This window comes from Gavia stellata, chromosome 3 (assembly GCF_030936135.1).
Source record: "Gavia stellata isolate bGavSte3 chromosome 3, bGavSte3.hap2, whole genome shotgun sequence".
Taxonomy (NCBI): Eukaryota; Metazoa; Chordata; class Aves; order Gaviiformes; family Gaviidae; genus Gavia; species Gavia stellata.
This window is the reverse complement of record NC_082596.1, coordinates 41,228,542-41,252,008: the sequence shown is the minus strand read 5'-3', so window position 1 is coordinate 41,252,008 and position 23,467 is coordinate 41,228,542. Positions and strand designations below refer to the sequence as shown.

General features: G+C 36.4%; 1 protein-coding gene across 1 annotated transcript in view; it reads left to right on the top strand.

Moving 5' to 3' along the window:
• The window catches only part of RAB2A (RAB2A, member RAS oncogene family), a 43,104-nt gene extending 20,226 nt beyond the window's left edge, over positions 1–22,878 (top strand). Inside the window, exons 4-8 of the mRNA XM_059836299.1 lie at positions 5,782–5,864; positions 7,253–7,345; positions 10,997–11,108; positions 20,106–20,174; positions 22,456–22,878. Of these exons, the coding sequence (XP_059692282.1) occupies positions 5,782–5,864; positions 7,253–7,345; positions 10,997–11,108; positions 20,106–20,174; positions 22,456–22,551 (453 nt within the window). The 3' untranslated portion in view covers positions 22,552–22,878. The remainder of the gene's footprint in view (positions 1–5,781; positions 5,865–7,252; positions 7,346–10,996; positions 11,109–20,105; positions 20,175–22,455) is intronic.
• Positions 22,879–23,467: the final 589 nt, after the last annotated feature.

The following is a 23,467-nucleotide window of genomic DNA, read 5'->3' as shown; positions in this document are numbered from 1 at the left end:
GAAATTCAGTTATTTTTCATGTATTAGCAAACGATGTGGATCTAGCAGAACCAAATAAAGTTCTCTTAATTCATTAAATGAGTATTCATTTCATCTTAGTGATACTGACAATTGCTAGAATGTAGTGCGCACCCCCAAGAGTTCTTTACTCATTGTCTACTTCATGATATTTTCTACTTGCTTTGGTAGTCGGAGCGTATTTTTATGTTCATCGGCAGTTGGTGAATTCTTTTACTGAATTTTTATTAATTTGACTCTTTAACCATTGTACCTGCAAGAATGTGGCTACATCTTACAGCTCAAGTTATGATGACTCAGTGCTCATGGCCCTCTGTTTTACTGCTGTGAAGTAACATCAAGAATTTGCAGAGGATCTATTTTGGTTCCTGAAAATAGTTTGATCATCAGTTCACAGACTGTGTTTGCTGCAAATTAACTTATTTCTGGAAGAGAATTTGTCCATTTAATAGTTATTCCTGTGGCAGTGTTTGTAATAGGACCATCATCTGAATTTCAGTGCCAGTAGCTAAGTTATTGTTCACATCCATGATGGCCCTTTAGGAAGCTAAGGCAACTTGATACACCTTCTAGCTTAGTGTTCACAAACCTTTGTCATGTGCTTAAATGTATTTAGTTACTGAAATAATATATTATTGGTATTCTGTTTTCTGACTGGCTATAGATTTTTTTTTTTTTCTGTCAGTTTATCTGTGGCTTTCTATAATAATAGAGCAAGTTCTTGCTTAGGTTAAGGCCTTCGATGGAAGGAGGGCGAATCAATTCCTTTTGTCCATGGTGGAGCTCCCATTTCAGAGAGGGTAGCTACTTAAAACCTAAATGTTTCAAATACATTTATAACCTGAAATAAATCATAAGGGTACTTCTAATAATGGAGGGCTAAAGCTTTCTGTTTCTCTGATGTGTTGGGAATTGCTTTGAATGTCTAAATGGCATGCATTCAACAACATCAGAAGAAAAGGCATATGTACAAATGATCTGTATTTAGACATATGTACAGTTTCACCCTTGGGGATCTTTAGTCCCCTTGAAATTTCAGTTCTTATTAGGATGCTGACAGGGTTATTCTGAAGCAACATGTAACTTGGCTGAATCCTCCATGTAAATCCTGACACTTATTTAAATTGTTACGGATTCCTCTTCATAAGCGTCTTTAGTTCTGTTCTTGTTTGGGAATGTATTTGCTGGAAAGCAGCAGGGTTTTTTTATACTACTTTTGTGCCTATTGTTTGTACTACATGCTAGTAAATCACCTTAAAATTCTTTTTATTCTGGAGTAGAGACATGATTGCAAGAAAGATAAATGCATTTGTATAAACAAGTTGCTATGTGACTAAAAGGCTGTTAGTTTATTTATAACTTTCAAAACTATATTCAAAGGTATGCATTGCTCCTCTCTCTTTTTCTGGAAGAACATTTTGTTCCAGGGATCAACTTTGTGGAGTAGTTCCCAACTAGCAGTTGTCATAGTGTGGTGACACTTGTGTGAGTTCGTTGTTTCTTAGATGTCTTTTTAGTTTTCTATACAGCTTACTAAAGTGTAAACAAGTTTAAATGAGTAATAATTCCCAATGTGAATGAGGCATTCTGTCATCGGGTTTGAACATACCACAAATGTATGCCCTTTTTAAAAGTGAAGGAGTCTAGAGCCATTAACTATGAGGCATTGTGGGACATGGTTTAATGGGCATGGTGGTGTTAGTTGATGGTTGGACTTGATGATCTTACAGGTCTTTTCCAACCTTAGTGATTCTGTGATTGTGGTTTCTCATTTTTCATGTAGATGTATACTATAAAGTTTCCTCCTAATAAAAACTATGGATGTTGAAGGCCTGCTGGGATGTACTCAGATAACTTTGTCCTTGAAGAAACTTTCCAAATTCTTCAGCGTTGAGAATAGAGAATTCAGTAAAATTAATGGACTGTTTTCTAGGGAGATGCACTGTTGTGGATCAAATTTCATTATCTAACTATTTTCTTGTACTGCATCGTGGCTCTTTTTTTTCCCTTAGTTTATAGATTCAAAAATACTCAGTTAAGGAACTTCCAAGGAACCCTTTTTGATAGATAAGACTTGTCTGCATATTTTGCAACTGACACCTATGTGACTACACCACACACTTGGAAATGACAGCGAGATTTCCTGTAGGAATAGTAACGCTTGGAGTTTTTTCTCAAATGTGCCACAGATATTGTGTCAGTGGTAACACAGCTAGATAGCTTAAATGTTCTGAAAACTTTAGTGCAGGCCCTAAGTCTCTGTGTGTCTTAGTGACCTAAGCTGATTGATAATGCTTGATATTCTGCTTACATCATTATTTTGAAATTGCGTTTTGCTCTCTGTACTGAGGTATATTTAGAGAAGTACATGGGATATATGTCCATACAGTTCAAGCAGGGGTGAAGATTTTTGTACTGTTCTGAAGACTTGTAACTCCTAGAACTATGATTATGTAAGTCTGTCATATCAGAAAGTTTGGGTTTGTTAACCAATATGATACGAATGGTAAAAGCTTACAGTCCAGAAAACAGCCAAAAAGAATGTTACTTAGCACTTAAAATATCACTTGTTTATCAGAGGCTTACATTTTTTCATGATTAGTGAACTACTCATGTCAGAGCTAGCACCTTTTTCTCTGAAGAGGGAGGGTGCATGTTCAGGACTGTTCAGTATGCATTTATTGGTTCCTGCAGGCAACCTTGTCTGAGCTAGAGTTTCTACATGTGAAATAGATGTCATGGTCTAGCTGTTACCAAAAAGATCTTCTACCTTTCCCACTTCCACTGCAGTGTAACTCTGAAAGTGGGTATAACCAGGGGTTGCTTTCTCAGAGTAAAGGCTTGTGTTGCCTGTACTAGATGTAATATGGCCTTGGGAAATAACCTGTTTAACATTCATTTCATGGCTACTGCCACTACTGTTCCCCATGCCTGCCCCCCATGCCCCCAGGCACTGGTTCAGGTTGCCCAGAGAGGTTTTGGGAGTCTCCATCCTTGGAGATCTTCAAAAGCCATCTGGACACAGACCTGGGCAACCTGTTCTGGGTGGCCCTGCTTGAGCCAGGGGGGTTGGAACAGGTGACCTCCAGAGGTCCCTTCCCACCTCAACCATTCTGTGATTCTATGAAAATAAAAAAAGCTTTTTAATATGGAAGAGAAGAAAGAGGAAAAAAAGAGGAAGTGCTAGGTTTTGGGGGAACATGGAAAGCATGGTAAGAGTGATGTTAATTCCACTTAAGATGAAGGGCTTTTCTATGGTATCAAAGCTGGTTTTAATTTATACTGAGCTTCCATACTGGTACTTCTATCTGTTGCTCCTTGTAGCAAGTAGCTAAACTTGAGTTGGTCCTACTTTGCAAGACTGATAAAGTAAAATTATAACACTTTTGTTTTGTTTTTTTTTTTTTTAAAGTTGGTTTTGGCTAATAGCCTACACTTTTGTTTTGTTTTGTCTTCTTTGAAATAGCTTGTCCCCTTGGGGAAAAAAAAAGTGGGGGGAAGCAGAGAGCAAATTGTCAGATGAAAAACGATTAAAGTGATAATGATACTAAAAAAACTGTGGAATATATATTGGCCTTCTAGATCTCTCATTCAGAATGATACTGTAAATATAGACAGTAAATGATACATATCTAATATAAAAATATATATTACCTAAACATAAATATGGAGTTTCTTTACAGAAACTCAATTTTCTTCTGTTTAGAATGAAAGGGAATTCAGTTTGCGTTGTCTATTAGTATATGTATGCACAAATTCATTATTGCTATATGGAGGATTGCACCTTCTTTGGTGAAGAAGGGGTAACATTTTCCACCCTTTCCGCAGTCTTTCCTTCAGGAAGCAATGATATTTAAATTTCATCATGGGCAAGTGAGACACAAGTAAAAATGTTGTAGTATTTTCACGATTTAGATACTGAACTTTTGTAATTTAGTGATTCATGTAAGAACTCACAATTCTTACATTCTTGTAAGAGCTGCTAGAACCTCTGACAATCTTGGTGACCATGATTAATTTACTCAGGGAGATGAATAATTTCATGAATTTATGGAGGTGAAACAGGCAATCTTAATGTGGTAGGCTAAGTCCACTTCATGTATGATTTTAGGCAATACATGGAATACCCTGGTAACAGTAACTTCTCTGCTGTCTAGTTAGGAGGAAAATGCTTTATGCATCTACCATGCACTTGAACTAGTCGCCACACCAAGAAAAAGTTGTAAAGTTTAGTGGAGCTTCTGGGTAGGGACTTGGTTTTTTTTACTATCCCTTGGTGCATTCTAGCAGATTGTCTGTATTCTATTGCCTTAGTTTACATAAAGATGCACTTGGACTCTCGGCATATGCTGGTGTATTCTAATCATGTTGAAACTGTTAAATATATTGTCTGGCTTTTGTAACTTTTTCCACTGGAATGGCTAAGATAAAGTGTTTTCTTAAACTGGAGTAACTGATTATTCTGGAAGATAAGGATGCTTTCTGAAGATTGAACGTGTCGAAATTGTGCTGCTGTTCTTGTTCAATGACAGAATCTAGATCAAGTTCTCCTTGGATTCAAGAAGACCTTATATTAAGACAAGTACAGTAACTGTGAGAAGAGAAAGTTCTCTGTATGCTGATTTTGTAGGTCGGGCTGAAGGGTAGCTTATATTTTATAAATAATTTCATTCTTGCTTTTCATAGTTTTAAATCAGGGTAATTTCCGATAGTTCTGCAAGTAACTATCTTACTGCATATAGGGTTTTTTCAGCATTTAAATTAGTATTTCTTCGTCGTGTTCTGTGTTATCTTTGAATGATGTTAAAGCTACTTTTATTAGTAAATACTAGAAGTAAATGTTTCTTCTAAAAACTCTAAGGTGCTAGATAGTGCTTCTGAAAAACATGAGCATGGAGAGTTCAAGGTCTGCAACTATGAATATTTTTCAGGACTGTGTTTTTAGGCATGTTCTTTTAAGTGCTGAGATTTTTACAGAATGCTTTTCTGTGAGAACTATCTAATTTATGTAGGATCTCTGAAGTTTTTCACCACTGCATATGAAGATGACTCTTGCATCCTGTAGCTGTTTGACAAGCATTATTTATCAAGTACAGAGGAAATTGATTAACTGTGGAGCAGAATTGTATAAAATTGAATTCAGAACCATTTTCTGTTTTTTCATAATAAAATGATTACTGAAAGAATTCCATCTGAAGACTGTTGAAAGCTGGCTGCAGTTTATGATATAACGGATAAAATCTGCATCCTTGGCCTTCCAACAACCTTTACACCAGCAGATGGTGGGCGTAAAGATGTCATTCATCATTTATTTACAATGGGCTTTATTTATTCTAGTGTCAACAGCTGCCCCAGGGAGCGGGTTATTGAATTCAAATGTGAAGCTCTGGGTTATTTGCTTCCTTTCAAATTTGTCTTCAGAGCTTAGTTGCTAGGAGTCCATTCTGTGCTCTAATAATGATTCATGTATTGTGAAGCCATTCAGTAAATTGGGTTGTCAGGGATTGCCAAAAAAGGTTTAGAGGTCTTGTTCCGATTTTTTTTTTTAACAGCATTGTGCTGTAGTTGGTGTCTTCTCCTTATGTGCCTTCTCTTGCTAGTGTTAGAGACTTTGTCCCCAATTGTCCCCTCTCTGATCTCCCTTCCATACTCCTCCTTGTCCCCGTCCTCTCAAAAGTAGCATTCTGTGATTCTAAGTTTGTGGTTTTCAGCACCAAAAAAACCAGTTTGAGATACGAAATAATGACACTTTGTCTCCTACAGGCAGGGCAGGAGTCCTTCCGTTCCATTACAAGGTCATACTACAGAGGGGCAGCAGGGGCTTTACTAGTGTATGACATTACAAGGTGAGAATACAGAGGAGGTATAACTGGATTAAAATTATATATGTCTTTGTTGAATTGTGTTATGGTATATAGCGGTGTTAAAATGTCTAATTTAGTTTGGCTTTTTGTATAGATATTTGTAATCTAATGTTTTGCCAACTTTCTTTAAGTGCTCAAAATCAAGATATAGCCTATGTAACCTATATACTTCCAATTTTCTCTGTATAGTGGGTGAGAAAAAGTATACATGAAGTCTCAGGAAGAATGAAACAATATTTTTATAAACTATTTGACCATGAACCTCTGGATTACCTGTACTGAGAAACACCTTAAAATATTTCATTCATTCATTTCTAGTGGTTTTATTACCATGAACTATATTTTTTCTTTAATTATAGCAGATTTTTTACTGAAGTGCCATTCTGCAAAGGATTGAAACAGTAAAACAGCAAAGTTTGGTTACATAAAAATATCAGGAGACTTCTACCGTTGCTGTGTTTATGAGGTTGGGAAAGTACAGGTCTTAGTGGGTTTTGGGGGTTTTTTGTAGCAGCTGTTCAGAAGTGACTACAGTTTTCCTGCTGTATTGAATGAAGTCCCTATACAACTTGCTATCTGCAAAACTGTGGTTACTGTGGCTGGTTTATGAAAATGTTCAGGCTCCAAAATCCTATTAGGCTGTGTGGCTCCCTTTGTGGATCTTGGGTGTCGTTGCTGAATTAAGCAGCAACTTTTACTAGAGATTTCCTAGACGTTTTTCCTTTTGTTCCCATTTATTTTTAAATATCAGGAAGCAACGTATTCTTTCCATTGGATTTCCAGCAAATGAATCTTTGATTCGTAAATAGACGGTTTTACTTTTGTGAAATCTTAAACACACTTTACAAGCATGTGATTTAATATTTAGTATACACATTCTGTAAAATCTGTAACTTGCCATATTCATGTACCTTACTTTTAAAGACTTTCCTTCTAAATTCATTATTCAGTTTATAAACTCACAGAAAATTGTCAATCGTTTTCTGCCTTCAGTAGAACAAATATTACTATATGCGTGTGATTAGTCATACTGTTGTTTGAATTGGTTGAGGCTGTTAGGGACTTCTAAAATTCCGTTCAGCAGATTTTATACATATATAAAATTACAGTTTCTTACAGCTATAAGAATCCACTTTACTCTTTGTAGAAAACATGCTTTCAATTACTTTTTAGGCAGACTTCATTAATGCTCCTTGTTTACTAAATTTTTGTTTGTCTATTCTCCCTCTTACAAAGGGATTACTAGCTTTTATCCCTGGAGCATGTGTACTAATAAATGAGTTGGTTACTTAAGTAGAGAAGCTGACTAGCAGAAAGGAAAGAGATTTCTTGAAATACTGCTTTTAATTTTCATTCTCTTCCATACTTAGGAGGGACACTTTCAACCACTTGACAACTTGGTTAGAAGATGCTCGTCAGCATTCCAATTCCAATATGGTTATAATGCTTATTGGAAATAAAAGGTAAAATTTAACCAGTTATGATTTTGTAAGTGGTAAAGATTTATGACTTCTCTGGATTTCAGCTTTTGTGTGTTCTTATTTGTAGGCAGTATGTTAACTTTAAATTACTTTCAGTCACTGGACTGGATTCTATGGTGAATCTAAAACCTTTCCTTTTCTAATTAGACTAATACAACGTACAGCACATGTGGATCAACTACCTTATGTTCTGAGTACCTTTTTTAGAAGTAATTTTATTTTAAAAGGATTGACTGTGAATACATGAAGTTATGGATTGTATGAATTATATTTCTCATTACATTTTTTTACATCTGGAATCACCATTTAGACGCACCTAGATCTCTCCCTTATAAAGAGAGTATGACTCCCAATTTTAGGTGTTCTGAAGTGCTTTAGTTTTTGGTTAAGAATCACATCAGAGAAAATGCCATTAAAAAAAAGCCCATACTACAGGATTCACTTCAAAAACTTTTCTCAAATATAAAAAGTGCATACCTCAATGATTATAAGAGATGTCTCTGAATTCTAAGCCTGTTTCATATTCTGTATGTTTTAGCTGGGGTTGGGGGCAGAGAATACTTTTTGACCATTTCCTGATGAACTCGGGCTGCTTTTAGGCACTGGGTGATGAAAAGACAACTAAAAATTTTGGAAGGGTATTACCCAATTTGTAAATGATTACTTACGTGGTCTTATGATCAGCTAGACTGTCCAAAGTTCTAAAATGGTTCCCTATTGATGCTGAAACTTTGATCTATATTGAAGGTCTTTATAAAAAACATAAGTGAACACATTAAGTTTAGCTGTAATTTTTCTAGTTCTTGATCCAGTGAACTGCAGCATCAAGTCTAGATTTTTTTGCTGTAGAGTTTTTCTAAGTATCAAAAGCATCATCTCAGAATTTAATAACCTATTAGTTATGGGCCTTTACCTAATTGATCTTAACTTGTGTCAATGCCTCAAATTTTTGAAGGTAAAGATGGCAGTTGAAATAATGGTGTGTATGCTTGTCCCTTTAAAATTTAATGAACAGACAGATAGTTTCGTAGATACTACTGAGAAACAGCCATGTGGTCAAAAGAGTCTGGTTTTGCTACTCTGGCCTGCTCACCTCTTTATTTTCATCTTGTTCCCCATTGTTCTCCCTTCTATTTTCCTCCCTCTGCCCCCCACCTTCTACCTCCCCCCGAAAAACATGTTAAACATTAAGTAATTGTGAATCCTGTCTGCATTTTTATACATAATCCGGAAAATTACTAACAGCGTTCTTTTTAATTGAGGAATATGATAAGCATAGTCTTCACAAATTAATACAAAAATGGAATCTCTCTTGTTAAATGAAGCTTTGGTAAGCCCATGATGTCCCTGACCAACTGTTCTTATGCTTATGTGAGTAAAAATACGGCACTGAGAGAAACAGTAAAGTGTAGTGTTTACTTGAGATAAGTACTGCATAAGTTTGCATACTTAGTTGACATCTGTAACTATTCCTGATTCTTCTTAGCATTTAAACTAAATTTTTAAGCTGATGCAGACTGTACCACATGATTGTGTGTTGTGATAAGCTACTTGCAGCTAGCTCAGTAATTCCCAGTTACAACTAGGTTTTATTCAACCAATAAATATACTTAAATTATGTATTTTAAGTTACAGATTAAGGTGCTACATGAAGTACAAGTTCTTTAAGAAGCTTTTTAAAGGCAATCATTTTTGAGCCTCAAAGAGGACGATGGGAAAGAAACTCCTTCCATTATATTGCGTTATGCTGAAAGTGTATTACAGGAGTTCTTACAGTAGGGCATGGATGGAAGGAAGAACGTGTATACTAGCATAATATCTTTGAAGGAATAAATTTTGTTCTTGTGAGTCCCAAAAATGCACTTGGTATATGTTTGTAGTATTGACTTATTGCTGGATTTGAGGAGTATTGAGAATTTATCTGAAATATAATAGCTGGTTTTTGAAAACATTACAAATACTAGTGTTAAAACATGACAAATACTGTACTTAATCTTCTTTCCAGAACAAAACATAGCTATATTGATCTAGTAAGACCAAATGCCTCGAATTATTGGAATGGAGAGAGGAAGACAACTGTGGTTAGTAGAAGCAGTTAAAGCTCTTTAAGAATATGTTTAGATATCAGTAGTGAGTTTTGACTGGGTTGTTACTGCAGTTTTTGATGCAACTGCACTATTTCGAGTCAAGACTTGTTTATTTTTGTTCTATCATGGAGATAACACTGTAGTGAATCAAGGTTTTAAATAAGATATTTTTGAGGGTAGCATAGTAGTAGCAAAAAAAGACATTGCTCAAGTTCAAAAATACAATGTCAGATAGCTACTTCAGGGATATGAGAATGAACACCTTGTTAAGGTATCTTAAGCCTGAGGCTGGGATACTGGGAATGCTTACATATCATAAACATCAACTTTAACAATGTTTTGAGAAAGTTTCTTGTATCCTTATCTTCAAATGCTTCATGTTTAAATGATGTGAATTGTCTTGACTCTAAAACTCATGTGAGCTAGCATATAGTTGTAAAAATAACAAAAACCTGCTTTGCTGCAAAATAGATGCCACAGTGAGTATCATTTATTTTTAACATATGTGTAATTACAAGGATGGCAGCACTGAAGGCCAGTATGATACTTTTTACTGGTATTCTGGCTGCAAGTTAAACCTCTGTATTTGCATGCTGTTTAGTTTAAAAATGTGTAGCTGAGAAGATATTTTTACATGCACAACTTAAATAATAAATATAATATATATTTAAATAAAAAGTTTCATTTATGTATAAAGGTAGTATTGTCATTGCTCAAGATGTAATATACTTACAAAGAAGGTCAGAAACTGTGTACTGCTTCTTCCTAAAGTGTTAAAAAGTAGGAGTGAAATATTTGTACGTCTATACGACTTACAGAAGCGGATTTGTCTTTAGTTGTCCAGTCAAAGAAGGGGTTTTTTTGTTCTTTTGTGTAATATTTAATTTTCATCTAAACTGCTTGGAAAGCAGGAAACAAGAGATTGTGTAACAGTCAGTCCAAGTTCTTCTGATGTTAGAGGGCCAGGCCTGGAGTTTCAAAACCTAAATGCTAACTTGTTGAGAGAGCATAGCTAATGTAGTTCAAAATAACTTAATTTTGCTTTTAAGTCATTTTATCAAAACAGAAATTGACTGTATGAAGTTTTGTTACTGAATTGAAAAAATGAACTCTTTTTAGAATTATTTCTGATATCATTAAGAAATCTTCTATACAACTCCCTTATCAGTTCAGCTTTACAGTGTGGATTGGTAGGTAACATTATACTAGAAAAGAGTGGTTTTTACCTAAAACGACAATGTCTAAAGTTAGCATTCACAGAACAGCCAGATAAGTATACACGCATCCTGTTGAAAGCCATTTCATTAAGTCTTTGATAAGATCTATGTCAGCTAGGATTGATAGCTCAAGCAAGTGTGATGTCTGTGGCTACTCCATATACTCTAAGTGCAAGACTTACAGTAATTCTGCTTTATGTAAGGGCTTGAGTAGATATTCATATGTACGTAAGTTCAAATGAGTGCTCTTGGCTTATAAGCATGTCTGAAGAATAATATTTACATGGACAGGTTAGACCATGGAACTAACTTATTTTTTTCCATCTTAGTGATTTAGAATCTAGACGAGAAGTCAAGAAAGAGGAAGGTGAAGCATTTGCACGAGAGCATGGACTTATCTTTATGGAGACATCTGCCAAAACTGCTTCCAATGTAGAGGAGGTAACTTTGCTTAACACTGGTATTTCAGTAAAACAGTTATTTTGAAGTGCACTTTGTTATTTGTACAGATACTATTCCTCTAGGTTTTGGATTTCTTAACTTGAATTAACTACTCTTTAATTTATATTACGAGAAAGATGATGTCTACGTTGTATCTGACTGCATGTCACTAATTATATTTTTGAGACTCTAGTAATTAATATACTTGTTCTTTTTTAAAATATTTGATCAGAAAAATGGGTACTTCTGTCTGTCCTGAAGTCTAAAAAGTAAGACTAGAATAGATTTGCTAGTCCAAAGCAAGCAAGCTATTGGTATCCTTGGCAGATGTCAATCTAACCTGTTCTAAAGATCTCTAATATTTCACAAGCTCTTCAGAGCAATCTATTGCAGTGCTTTGGTATTTGTATTGTTGTCATCTTTCCCCTACGCTACCTAGCAGGAATCTTCTTTGCTGCAATTCACGCACACAATTTCTTTTCCTGTCCTCTACAGAGCTGCTGAAGAGGTCATTATCTTGGTTGCTGTAGTCTGCTATGTATTTGAACAAGTTTTTCAGTCTTTGCTACTTTAGAGTGAAGAACTTAAGTCTTTTTAAGTTTTGCTTATAGTTCATATTTCTGGACATATGTGAGTTATTACATATCTCACCTTGATTTACTGCACACTGTTCTTGAAGGGTGGTTGTGGTGGGTTTACCTCAGCCAGCAACTAAGTGCCCATCCAGTTGTTTGCTCACTCTCTGTCCAGCAGGATGGGGAAAAGAACCAGAAGAGCCAAAGCGAGGAAAAACTCAGGGGCTGAGATAAAGAGTTTAATAAATGAAGGAAAGAGGTGGTGGAAGAGTGATGGAGAGGCAGTCACTCACAACTTCCCACAAACGGATTGATTCCCAGCCAGTCTCTGAGCAACAGCTACTTTGGAAAGACTACCCTTTGGTTTTTATTGTTGAGCATGATGTCATATAGTATGAAATATCTCTTATGCCAATTCTGGTCAGCTATCCTGGCTGTGTCCGTGTTATCCCCATCTGTTCCCCCATCCCATGCCCCACACCCCCCCGATTTTGCCTACCCCAAGCCTAATCACTGCAGGGGGCAGGGTAAGAAGCAGGAAACCTTGACACTGTGTAAGCACTGCTCACCAGTAACTAAAACATTAGTGTGTTATCAACACTGTTTTAGTCACAAATCCAAAACACAGCACCATACAGGCTGCTGTAAAGAAAACTAACTCTATCCTAGCCAGACACAGTACAGTGATGGACAAAGAGCTCCAGCTGAGATGTTAGTGCTATATAAAGCACAAAGATTGCTTCACATGTCTTTCAGGCCCATACTCAGTTCATACGATGCCACCTACTAACCTTTTTTTACAATAGGGTGACATAGTTCAGCTTCCCATGCTACATAATCTGCCCTTACTCTTTTCCAAAATTGTCCTAAATACAAAATGATGGACAACAGATGAGGTATTCTTTTAGTGGTAATGCCTTCTATTTTTTAAATATTTAGTATTTTTTGAAAAGTTACAGGAATAGTAACAAACAGCTTTCACCGATTTCATTCTGGTTTGTTACTACCTGATTCTAACATTAGCACCTCTCTCTAGGTCAAAAAATACATGCTAGTGAATGAGTTGTCCAGTACCTAATGCATCTCTGATTATCAGGAGGAAAATTAGCATAAAGTTATTTGTCAAAAAAATTTAAATAGAATCCTCTCCTTCTGATGATATGAGTGATTGCTTGCATGTACTAACTTTCTAATTCTGATGGAAATGCTTTAGGAGATAATCCTTTTTAGTGACAATCAGATGCATTCCTTAAATGGTATTCTCAGTCAACACTAAAAGAGGTGGCATGATCTAGAATAGTTTATAGCTGAAGGAGCAAAATCCTAGTTTTTGAGCCAGTAAAAATAAGTGAAGAGAAATAGTAGGCACGGTAGGTGAAAAAATATTGCTTTGTGGACAAACGAAGAGACCATTTTCATTTTAATGATGATTCTGGACTGTTCAGTATGAAAACACAGGTTTATAATTTGACTGCTGTACAAGGTCAGGTATACCAGTCTCTTCAGCAGTATCGTATTTATTAAAACAGTTTTTTGTTGTTGTTGAGTTCCTTTTAGCCTCTGTCTAAAGCTATCAAGATAGCTAGCTATCAAAACATAACGGAATTTTTGTGCTTTTTTCTTCAGTGATTTATAAGCTGTATCACTAGTGCATTTCTTTCTTTACAATTCCGTTTAAAAAAAGAAAAAAAGCTTGACTATGTTTTGGAGATGTTCAGTAATGTACATGGCTGTTGGATTTTTCCCAGTAGAATGCATAGTTAAATTTGACCTGAAACATTGAATTTGTTTTTAATTCATGCTGAAAAGAATCTAGTGTTAACTTTTAGAATCTTGGTTATCATATCTGTTCTAATTTTTTGAATTGTGGATGGAAGGGTGTGTGCTCTGAGGTACTGTTCACAGAATTCGATGTCACTAGTAATTTTTTTCTAAGAAAACACTGTAATGCCTATCAGTAGGCTTTCCACTTGTTTGTGCTTAAGTCTGAGGTCCAAACTTCAGGTGTGTTTGCACTTGTTTTAATCATAACATCAGTTACTTTCCTATCTTACGTTAAAACTACACATCATATGTAAGAATTTTTTTCTCTCATTTGCAAGAGACATTAACAAGTTTATCATACTTGTTTTTTCATTGGTAGTTCAGCAACAGTGTATGACTGTTAATTGTCTTATCTGAAACGTGCAGTTTAGAGCTTGCTGAGTGGTTTGTTCTTGGGCAGTGTCTAACACTTGTAGAGGCAGAACAGAATCATCTGCATGAACTCAGGGTGACCATGCAGTCTCCTACAGCACACAATACTTATCTTTGTGTCCCTGGAATATCATTTGTTCGAATCCATTTACATGCACTGATTCTCAAGAAGTGAAGATACTTAACTGTATTTGGGAAGCTGAGTAACTTTGTGCATTCTTCTTGAACTCCAGACTGCTACTTTTAATAATGATTAATGTGATCAACCTTAAGCAAAAGAGTTTTATGGATATGGGTCAAACCAGTACTAGACACCATCACTGTTCAGAAGCTGATCTCTCTGGAGTTGTACCTAGTGTATCACTGACTCCTGGTGTGAAAGTTGGTTTTAGCAAGTTGTTTCCCGTGTGGAGGCGATTATATAGCCCTATGCCAAGCTTTCATATTAAGAGTATTGTCTTTGTTATTCCAAGTTGTCTGAACATAAATAGAATGCAATAATGGATTAATTATTTGGGATTAAATCTGAATAGACTAACAGTTTTGACTGAGCAATGGAGCAGTTCTGCTACATGTAGCTAGATGGTCATTCAATGGTTTTGTTTCAGTTGTAACTTAATTTTCTTTTCAGGCAGCTTCTTTCATACTTTTGCTTAAATGGATAATGAATATTCAAAACCCCTGTAGCTTCAATGGCGGTACTACTCGCTCACAGATGAGGGGGGGAAGTTGGCCTTTGTAATAGTCTGAAGGGTAAAAATGAGAATCTAATGGAAAGATGAGATTCTTAGCAGCTTCCAAATTTGAACCGATTTTTAGAAATGTATTTTATTTCCCCTCTGCACCCTTCCTAAGCACAACTAATTGCTAGTAAACGAACAGTTGTTTGACCTGGTAATACGGTTAGCAGGGATTTAGTTAATAAAACTTGAAAATCCTAGGATGTTAATAGCCTTTATAGTAAGGTAAAGTGGCACACAAGACGTAACCTGACTAGAACTTTCAAAAGAGCAGGATTTGTAGTTCATGAAAGTCTTTAAAAAAAAACCCCAACAGTTAAGTTTATCTTAACTTGTATAAAAAACAGTATTCCTTCAAGTTCCTTGAAATCAAAGTTCTGTGACCTTTCAGCTATGTAAAGTTGGCACTTTAGCCAGTTTTTCCCATGAGAAAATAGAGAGGTGAAGCTCATGTTGGTTCAGCTGTGGGAGAGAGAAGGGGCAGGACGGTCTTTTCCAACCTTAATGATTCTGTGATTCTGTGACACCTGGCTCCAGCGAAGATTCACAGCTTTTACCTCTGTGGCAAACCCTTGGACTGTGCCCCAGCTGTGCAGTAAGGAATGCTGGCTCTGCCATGGTTGGTGAGGCTTCCGGACATCCCAAGGTATCATCAGAATAAAAAGTGTCAGTTAATCGAGGGTTACAAGCTTTATAGAAGAGCATGGAAAGTATGATATGGCTGCCTACCTGAGCTGTGGATTCTGCTGGAGGGATAGATCCTTGGTTCTGGGTGGTTTTTATCATCTTTTTTCCTCAGGTGTTCTGTCCTTTGTAACTGTTCAACAGCAGCTGCAGGACTTCTTGAGACACTTGAAGCTCTAGTAATGTGTGTCTTCCCAATAAGTTTGTCAGAAAGATTGCACTTCAGCAGGCACATGTCAACAAATTGCTGTCAAGTTCATTTGTGTTCCTGTGCACCTTTACTTCAAAAATAAGGCTACAAATGTGTTGGGGTGCTTTTTGGGGTGTAGGTTCATTATATAGCATCTTCCTACTGCTTGATAATTAACCCCTCTGTAGCCCCTTTAGTGTCCTAGGCTTCTTTCTGAAGGATCATTTATTTGTCAAAACTATCATTTTACTGTGCATAAAACAGCTGCTCAGAGCTTTGGGATCTCACTCTATTAAGTGGCCATCCAGTACCACTTACACACTGGGATGGTGAATGCTGTAGAGGTAAATCCATTTGTGGTCCATGTTACTGTTTCCAAATGCATTCTTTAATACTAGAATAATCTAACTATATTGTATCTTACTGCTTAAAGATAAGACAGGAAATTGGGAAGGAGGAGGAGATCCTAGGTGTTGGCTGACCACAGAAGTGAGGGTCACACTTTAGAATTTGTGAGATATTTAACCTTCAAGCATTCCTCATTTAATTGTAAGAAAGCATTCAGAAATAACGACCACCCAATTTGTATTTCAAAGCACTAAACTTAACTTTAATAGTGCCACCAGAGGGCAGCATGTTACATGAGCTGGCAGTGCAGAATCTGCTACGTTTTAACTTCAAGCAAAGATGAACTGTAAAAGCTGAGTTTCGAAAATTATCAGTGATTCATTTATGAGTTTTTCCTGTTATGTTCAGCTTGTAGCTAAGTCCTCAAATACTCGGCATGGCATTAGCTTTCTGAGAAAGAGAAGTGACGTTATTGACATCTGCTAACTGAAAACTAAATGTAGCTGTTCTGTAACTTGCATGCTGGTGCTTATTATTACTCCTGCATACAGCTTCCGTAAGACAGAAGTATCAGGAACTTATTCCCCTATTTCCTGCTTTGTTTTTACCAGTTACGGAATTCATTCTTACTGGTTTTGTCTCAAGGAGGGTAAAGGTACATTACTTGTTTATTTTGTGTGATAAAATGGATATCAAAGTTGATTTGAATTAATCCTAAAAACACTGAGCACAGAATTATCTTAAATGCAGCATCTGTACTGTTTGGTAGTTGGGGTTTTGTGTTTTGGGGTTTTGATGGTTTTGGGGTTTTTTCTGAGGTGAGCATTGTGAGACTTGACTTCTTGATTCACATGTAGCAATATGATCTAGCAAACTCCTTATACAAATAATCTAAAGTGATATTACACTGGTATATTGCGCCTCAAAAACCTCCTTCATTAGCTTTGCAGTAGGTGCAGGTGTGACACAACAGGCAGATCACATCTTACATGACTCACTTTCCCACTTGTACAGTAACGTAATTTCCCTTGGCAGGGTATTACTATTATTTGAGAACCTAGTTATAATGTGAACAAAATTGAAAAACATGTTATATTAGAACAAATGACTGAATAACTTGCATACAACCTTTTTCTTAATGCTGTGTTACAGATACATTCAGTAGTCTCACGCATAAAAGCATCAGTAATTTGTGATCTAGAAAAATTGAAACCAAGAGTTAAACATTCAATGTAGACATTTTCATGAAGTTACATTGTTTTCTTCAATCTCCCTGAAATGTAGTCTAGAATTTTTATATTTGGAAGTTTAACATACTCTTTTTGCAAAGTCTGTCTCTTCCTTTTATGAGTACTGGAGGTATCTTTCAGGTGACTGAGTATAAATCCAGATTGAATCTGGTACAGCCTCTCCTGGGGTGGCGAAAATAAACCTGGACCGGAGCTGATCTGGGGTGGAAAGTATCTTTGTTTAGTGTTCTAGTAACAGCAGGATTACAGGAATGTACAGTGCAATCGCAGTAGGCTTCGTAGGCAGCCAGCCGAGTCCATGTGGGCTTACTGGTCGAGGATGGAAGTGGCTAAACTGCACCTGGATCCAAGCTGGCCTGTGAAGTGCTACAGCTGTGTTCTTGCAGTCCCCTGCACATGGTCTAATAAATCCAAACTGGATTTGAGGGGAAACCGCTCTTTCTGCATCCATGGCTCAGTTAATCTGCAAATAGGATAAACTGCCCATAAATAATTGAGAGTGTATAGCATACTGCATGTTCCAGATAAGAGTTAGAACATGCAGTATTAAAAGTGATTTTTAGCAGTCGTCAATTATACTGAGTTCACCCTCTTGTCCTTGCTAATTGGGGCACTAGCGTGCAGTGCCAAAATCTGATACGATATTCTCAAAGTGAGTAGGCTGCTGTTTTCAGTAAAGTTCTCAGGTGGTTATTTTGAGTCCGCTTAACTTTGAAGCATAAGCTAACTTAAAATACACGGATGCAAGAAACAAACAGAAGTCTCAAGGGATGCAAGTCTCTTTTCATGGCTGGTTAGTAGTAATTTTTCAGAATCCATACCAACTGAAGAAAACATGAGGTAGATTTATTATGTGCTATATTCTTGTCAAACCATTGTTTTCAAATAGGAATTATTTATATGTGACCCAGTGCAGCCTAGCATTTTGCCATGCACAATAACAGTACGTACTGTTTTAACACTAATATGTGGTGCACCAGAATCACTGATGGGAATGTGGTAGTCAGATTATGTCTTTTCAAGACAACTGAAACGATAGAACTGAGATGAATGGAGTATTTTAATTTTTCAGATCAACAGTTTCTTAGGCAATATGTTTAATACTAAAATAGACCATACTGAACTCAGTATGCTTTTTTGCTTTGTACAGTACATGTGTAATAACTATGTTGAAGGCGGGGGGAACTGAGTGTTGTTAAATCACACTGTTTTCCAGTGCATTTTATTATTTTTGTGAGGATAGATGCATTCCTGCGATGATCTGTTCTTGAGTGTAGCATCCAGAAGATGTTTTATGCTCATTTGGGTTAGTTTAGAGATTGCAGTCTGTTAAAATTCTAGTTTTGTTGGTCTAAAGTAATTTTCATAGATCTAATGTAATTCTTATGAAATTAATTCTAAGGGCCTAGGCATACTTAGCCAATATCTGCTAGAATTGTTAAAGTGCCAGTTGTTAAGTGCTTGTTTACATCAAGTTATCATAACACATATTTTTAAGACTTCAAGTTCTGTTTAATGTCCCACTGAAATAGAAGCAAGCAAGTATCCTCACAGATTCCAGCTGCGTGAATTTCCAACGTTTTCGACTTATACCTTTCAGTAGGCCCATGTATGAGGCCATTACAATAATTAGTGTGTTATCAGAAACCAAGAAAAGTTTGATTTTTTTTTTCTTACATTGAAAACTTCAGTTTCTGAGGAATTTGAATCAATTCGTAGTTGGCCGAAAGCCAGTTTTTCTCCTCAACTCTTAACGCGTGTTTGAAAAACGAACTCGCTTCCTAAGTGCCTTGTGAATCTGCAATGATTAATTCTTCTCATTATTTTGCTGCAAATTCTCATGACCCTCTGTGATGATTCGATCACCCACTTAGAGTTTATGCATATTCATATCTTTCCGCTCCTGCTGCAGTCGTTCAAGTCTCCTTCACTGGCTGTGGTGTGTGCTTGGTGCAGTAATTGAGCTGCAGTAGATTGATTACTCTGGGGAGCTGTAAGGCCTTTAAAGGTGAAAACATATCAGTCCTGTTAATTAGGAAACAAAGCTCTGGTGGCAAGTTCAGCAGTCAAATGCTTCCAGTGTAGAAATGAGGAAAGGTATGATTTGTTCCTCTCCATGAACCCTGTTTACTTTTTGATATTTGAATTAGATCTGTATTTGCTGTAATAGGCTTGTGCAGAAGATAGCATATCTTGTATGATTGCATGGTGTTGGTATTTTAAAACAAAAAGAACTGTATGTTTGATACTGACTGTAATTATTAGCTGCTGTTAATCACCTCTTAAATTATACATTATTTTAGGCATTACTTGACCTATAAAGTTAAATGAGAGATGAAGAATGGAATCATTGATTGTAAACTTCAACCAAAAGCATTTATATCATTCACTTTTTCAGACCTGAATGTCAAAAGTCTTTTCTCTGAATTAAAACAATAGAGTTTCAGAAATCATCATAAAACCTGGGGCCTCTCCTTTCTACTATTAAGATGTCTATTGCCTATTATGTGCAAGATTAATTAAAGGGAATACGTTCTTAAAATTAGGTGAATATTAAATGATAGCATAAGGTTTCATACAGCAGACAGCATCCTTACATCATCATTGTAAGTACCCTGTGGTTTTATGTTGCTAAGCACTCTAATCTAGAGTGGCCTATTACAAAGATATTAAGGGTAGGGGAAACCATCTGCCACACAATCTATCCATAAGGGTCAGAAATAAATAATTTAAAAGTAATTTATATATCTTAAAAACCACTTTTTCCCTGTAATTACTGGACAACAGATTGTAGAATACAGATGTTATGAAAATGCCACTGTTTTTGTAAACAGCGTGTGATCCATTGCTACTTCAGGGTAGGTTATAGGATGCTGTTATCATACCTGCTTCTGCTGAGGTCAGGAAGAAAAGACTCGCTGAAACAACTGCATATGAGATTGGATTCCAATTAGTGCATTTTACACCAAAGGCCATTACGTTCATTGTGTTGTGGTTTTTTTCCTCTATTTTAGGCATTTATTAACACTGCAAAGGAGATCTACGAGAAAATCCAAGAAGGAGTTTTTGACATTAATAATGAGGTAACTTTTAGTGCTCTGAACACTTTGTTTGTTTTTTAGATGTGCAAAATTAACCTTCCCTAGAAGGCTGGACAGTAAAATATTTGTCTGTTCCATTTGGATATAGAATTGTCTGCCATTGTGATAAAAATGGATTAAAATAAGTGACCCTATCCATCCATGAGGCATCACAAAATAATATAAATCCCCCAAAGAGAAGAAAATCCACTTTCATCCACTTCTCCATATGGTGTCATCTGTTTTCAAAGATAATTTTCCACTATGTAAATGGGGGACCATGTTGATATGCCAGATGCACTCCATGAGCTGTCCAGTGTAGGGGAGGGATTGCTTTGAGAGTTACATAAAAGACTTTTGAAATGTTCCTGGTTTAGGTGGCTGGATTCTGTAGGGAATAAAAGATTAGCCATTTTGCCTATGCACATTACTGAAATTGCAGATTATCAGGGCCTGCCTCTTTGCTTGTTTGGGGTGGGGGTGGGGAAGTGGAGCAGGGAGCACTTTTGTAATGCAAGAGCCTAGAGAGACCTATAATGTCCCTCTTGAATTTTGAAATGATTGTGCTGTTGAAAATCTTGAGCAGTTAGGAGGGAGGTTCCTGGCCTTAGAAAAAGCAGATTCAAATTCAGTGGTAGTAAATAGAAATACTAGGTTCATATAAAAATGTTAGGATCGTATAAGCTCTTTGTTAACATTCACATAAAAAGTAACACCACATAAAGTTTAAATTTGACAACGTGGTCAGTCCTTTCTGATGCCTAAGTTTTTTCTACCCCACGTGTCCCTAAATACTGTTGCTGAGGTGCTTAGTGAAACCACATGTGAAAATCTGCACCACCACTCTGTTCTGTATCAGTTCTGTGATTAGGTGCATTCTCTGTCTGGGACTGTCAGTCTGACACTTCTCTTAAGCATGATAGTCCTCGCAGAATTGTTCAAAGAGTAGTGAGGGAATTGGTAGGACTCATTTAAATAGCTTCACCTCTTTCTGCTTAATATATTTCAACATGAGAAAAGTTAGACTATTAAAAATATTGCTTCTATGACTTTAGAGAGGAAATAATGAGAAACTTAAGCAGTATGCAAAGTATTTGCATAGGAAACTTGTAGCTAAATAAGACTTTAATAGTAATCCTTCAAAGTCACTAATTCTGACTGGAAAATGTGTGTGTATATGGTGTTTTGGTGAAACACTTCTTAAATTAGTTTAGTGATGAAAAACTTAACATTTTCTTTAACATTTTTCCTAAAGAAAATGCACTCAGTAGTGCAATATAAATTGGACAGTAATCAGAGTGTCTGAAAAAGCATGCTCATTGTATCTGTCGAGTTTCATATAGTAGCTGACTGCTTTACTGTGCCTTATGGAGCTTTGATTGCAATATGCTGTCAAGAGCCAACAGTCCGTGCTATTTATTTGGCTTTATGCCAAGTCTGGCTCCTTGATTCCTCAAGAAGTTGCTATCAGCCCAGAGGGGGCAAAACCAATGAGCCATAGGGCATGCTTTTTATTAAAGAGGAGTCAAAGAGCGAGAAGAAACCACATCAGCTGCTGTCAATACTGAGCTAGTGCCAGAAACCCCAAGGCTACTACTGTTGCAGAACAACTGCCAAGCACTATAAATCTGAGATTTACTGTGACGCAAAGTTTCCTTAAGAGCTTAATTTCTGAAGCTACTGTATTACTTTTCTCAAAGTGCTGTATTTTTAGGTAAAATCCACTTGAGGGAGTGAGGGTTAAGATATAAGTGTGATTTTGATGAATGAAAGAGCTACGCTGTGTGTGGGTTCTTGGCAAGTAGCCATGTCTTTCAGGATCATAGAAATTATTGATGACACAGAACACTCGTATGCCCTTAGCCTCTACAGCTGATTCAACACAGAAAGAAATGCTGTCTAGAGAGGAGAAGTTTTATATTAAACTGTTAAAACTAATGGGGATTTTGGTGAGAAGGGAGAGGTTATACGTTCCTGGCAAATGCTATGTATTTTTAAAGCCTTATGCCAAGTACCGTTCAAATACAATTCTTGCTCTGTGTTTGTGTTAGGAGTTTAAGATACAGAGTTTAACATAGAAGTAAAATTTAAATGAGAAGGAAAACGTCTTCCTTTAAATTATATTTAATCGCCAAGGACACACTGCTAAAAAAAAATATAAACTTTGCTATATTTATTGCATACATCAGGAGAACTTGCTATATGATCTTCTAAAAAAAAAAAAAGCTTTTCAAGTATATTAGTGTTCTAAAATAATTACACTGTGTATTAAACTTCATTTCAGGCAAACGGCATAAAAATTGGCCCTCAACATGCTGCTACTAATGCAACACTTGCAGGCAATCAGGGAGGACAACAAGCTGGAGGAGGCTGCTGTTGAGCCTGTTTTTACTTTCTAGCTGCCTGGATGGGGCCTACTAACTTGTTTGTTCACCCTTCCCTCCCCCTCCGCCCCGCTCGCCTCCACTTCAGCTCAACTGAGACATGAAACTTGTAAGTTGGTTTCCTGTTGCAGGAGAAGACTTTATCCTTCAAATTCTTGTATAACTTTGAATAAATGGTTAATGTTCACTTAAAGACAGATTTTGGAGATTGTATTCATATCTATTTACATTTGATTTCTAGGTCAATTGATGTGATTATTTTTGTTAAATGTTGTCTTGTGCCCTTGACTACAAACTGAATTGTATTAAACACTACAAAGTCATCTGAGTATTTTAATCAGTTTGTGTAGTTAGGTTTCCCAGCTCCTGCGGTTACCTAATGTTTAATATTGTAGAGCTGTCCTCAAGTTTTTTGTCAATTTTCAAGGCTATAAAGAGAAGCGGAAGGACTCTTTTAATTCTGTATTTATCACTTTCTGTATATATAGTTAAATAACCTGCTTGGGTGTACTTGCCAAGCTAGAATTCTTTAATGCATTTGCATAAATTCTATACTACTTAGAGCTTGAAAACTACAGAAGCATTAATAGAAATTGCTTGGATGCGAAATTTTAAGCCTTTTTGACATTGTTAGCATGTTCATCCTCCCCTGTCACTACCCTGAAGTCCAAGAGAAATGCTTAATGTATATTACTAGAGGCTACATACATGCTATCTATTTTAATGCCAAATGTTTGCTGTTTGTCCACAATTTCCACAGCACCTCTTCAGAAATGGATTAGCTGTTTGCCTTAATGAATACTATAGGTAAAAACAGAGTATGAGTGAAAAGTAGAGGAGGAGTTGATAAATTTAAAATGGCACATTATAAAAACGTTAATCTTTTCTTAATGTTTTTTTCTTGTTTACCAC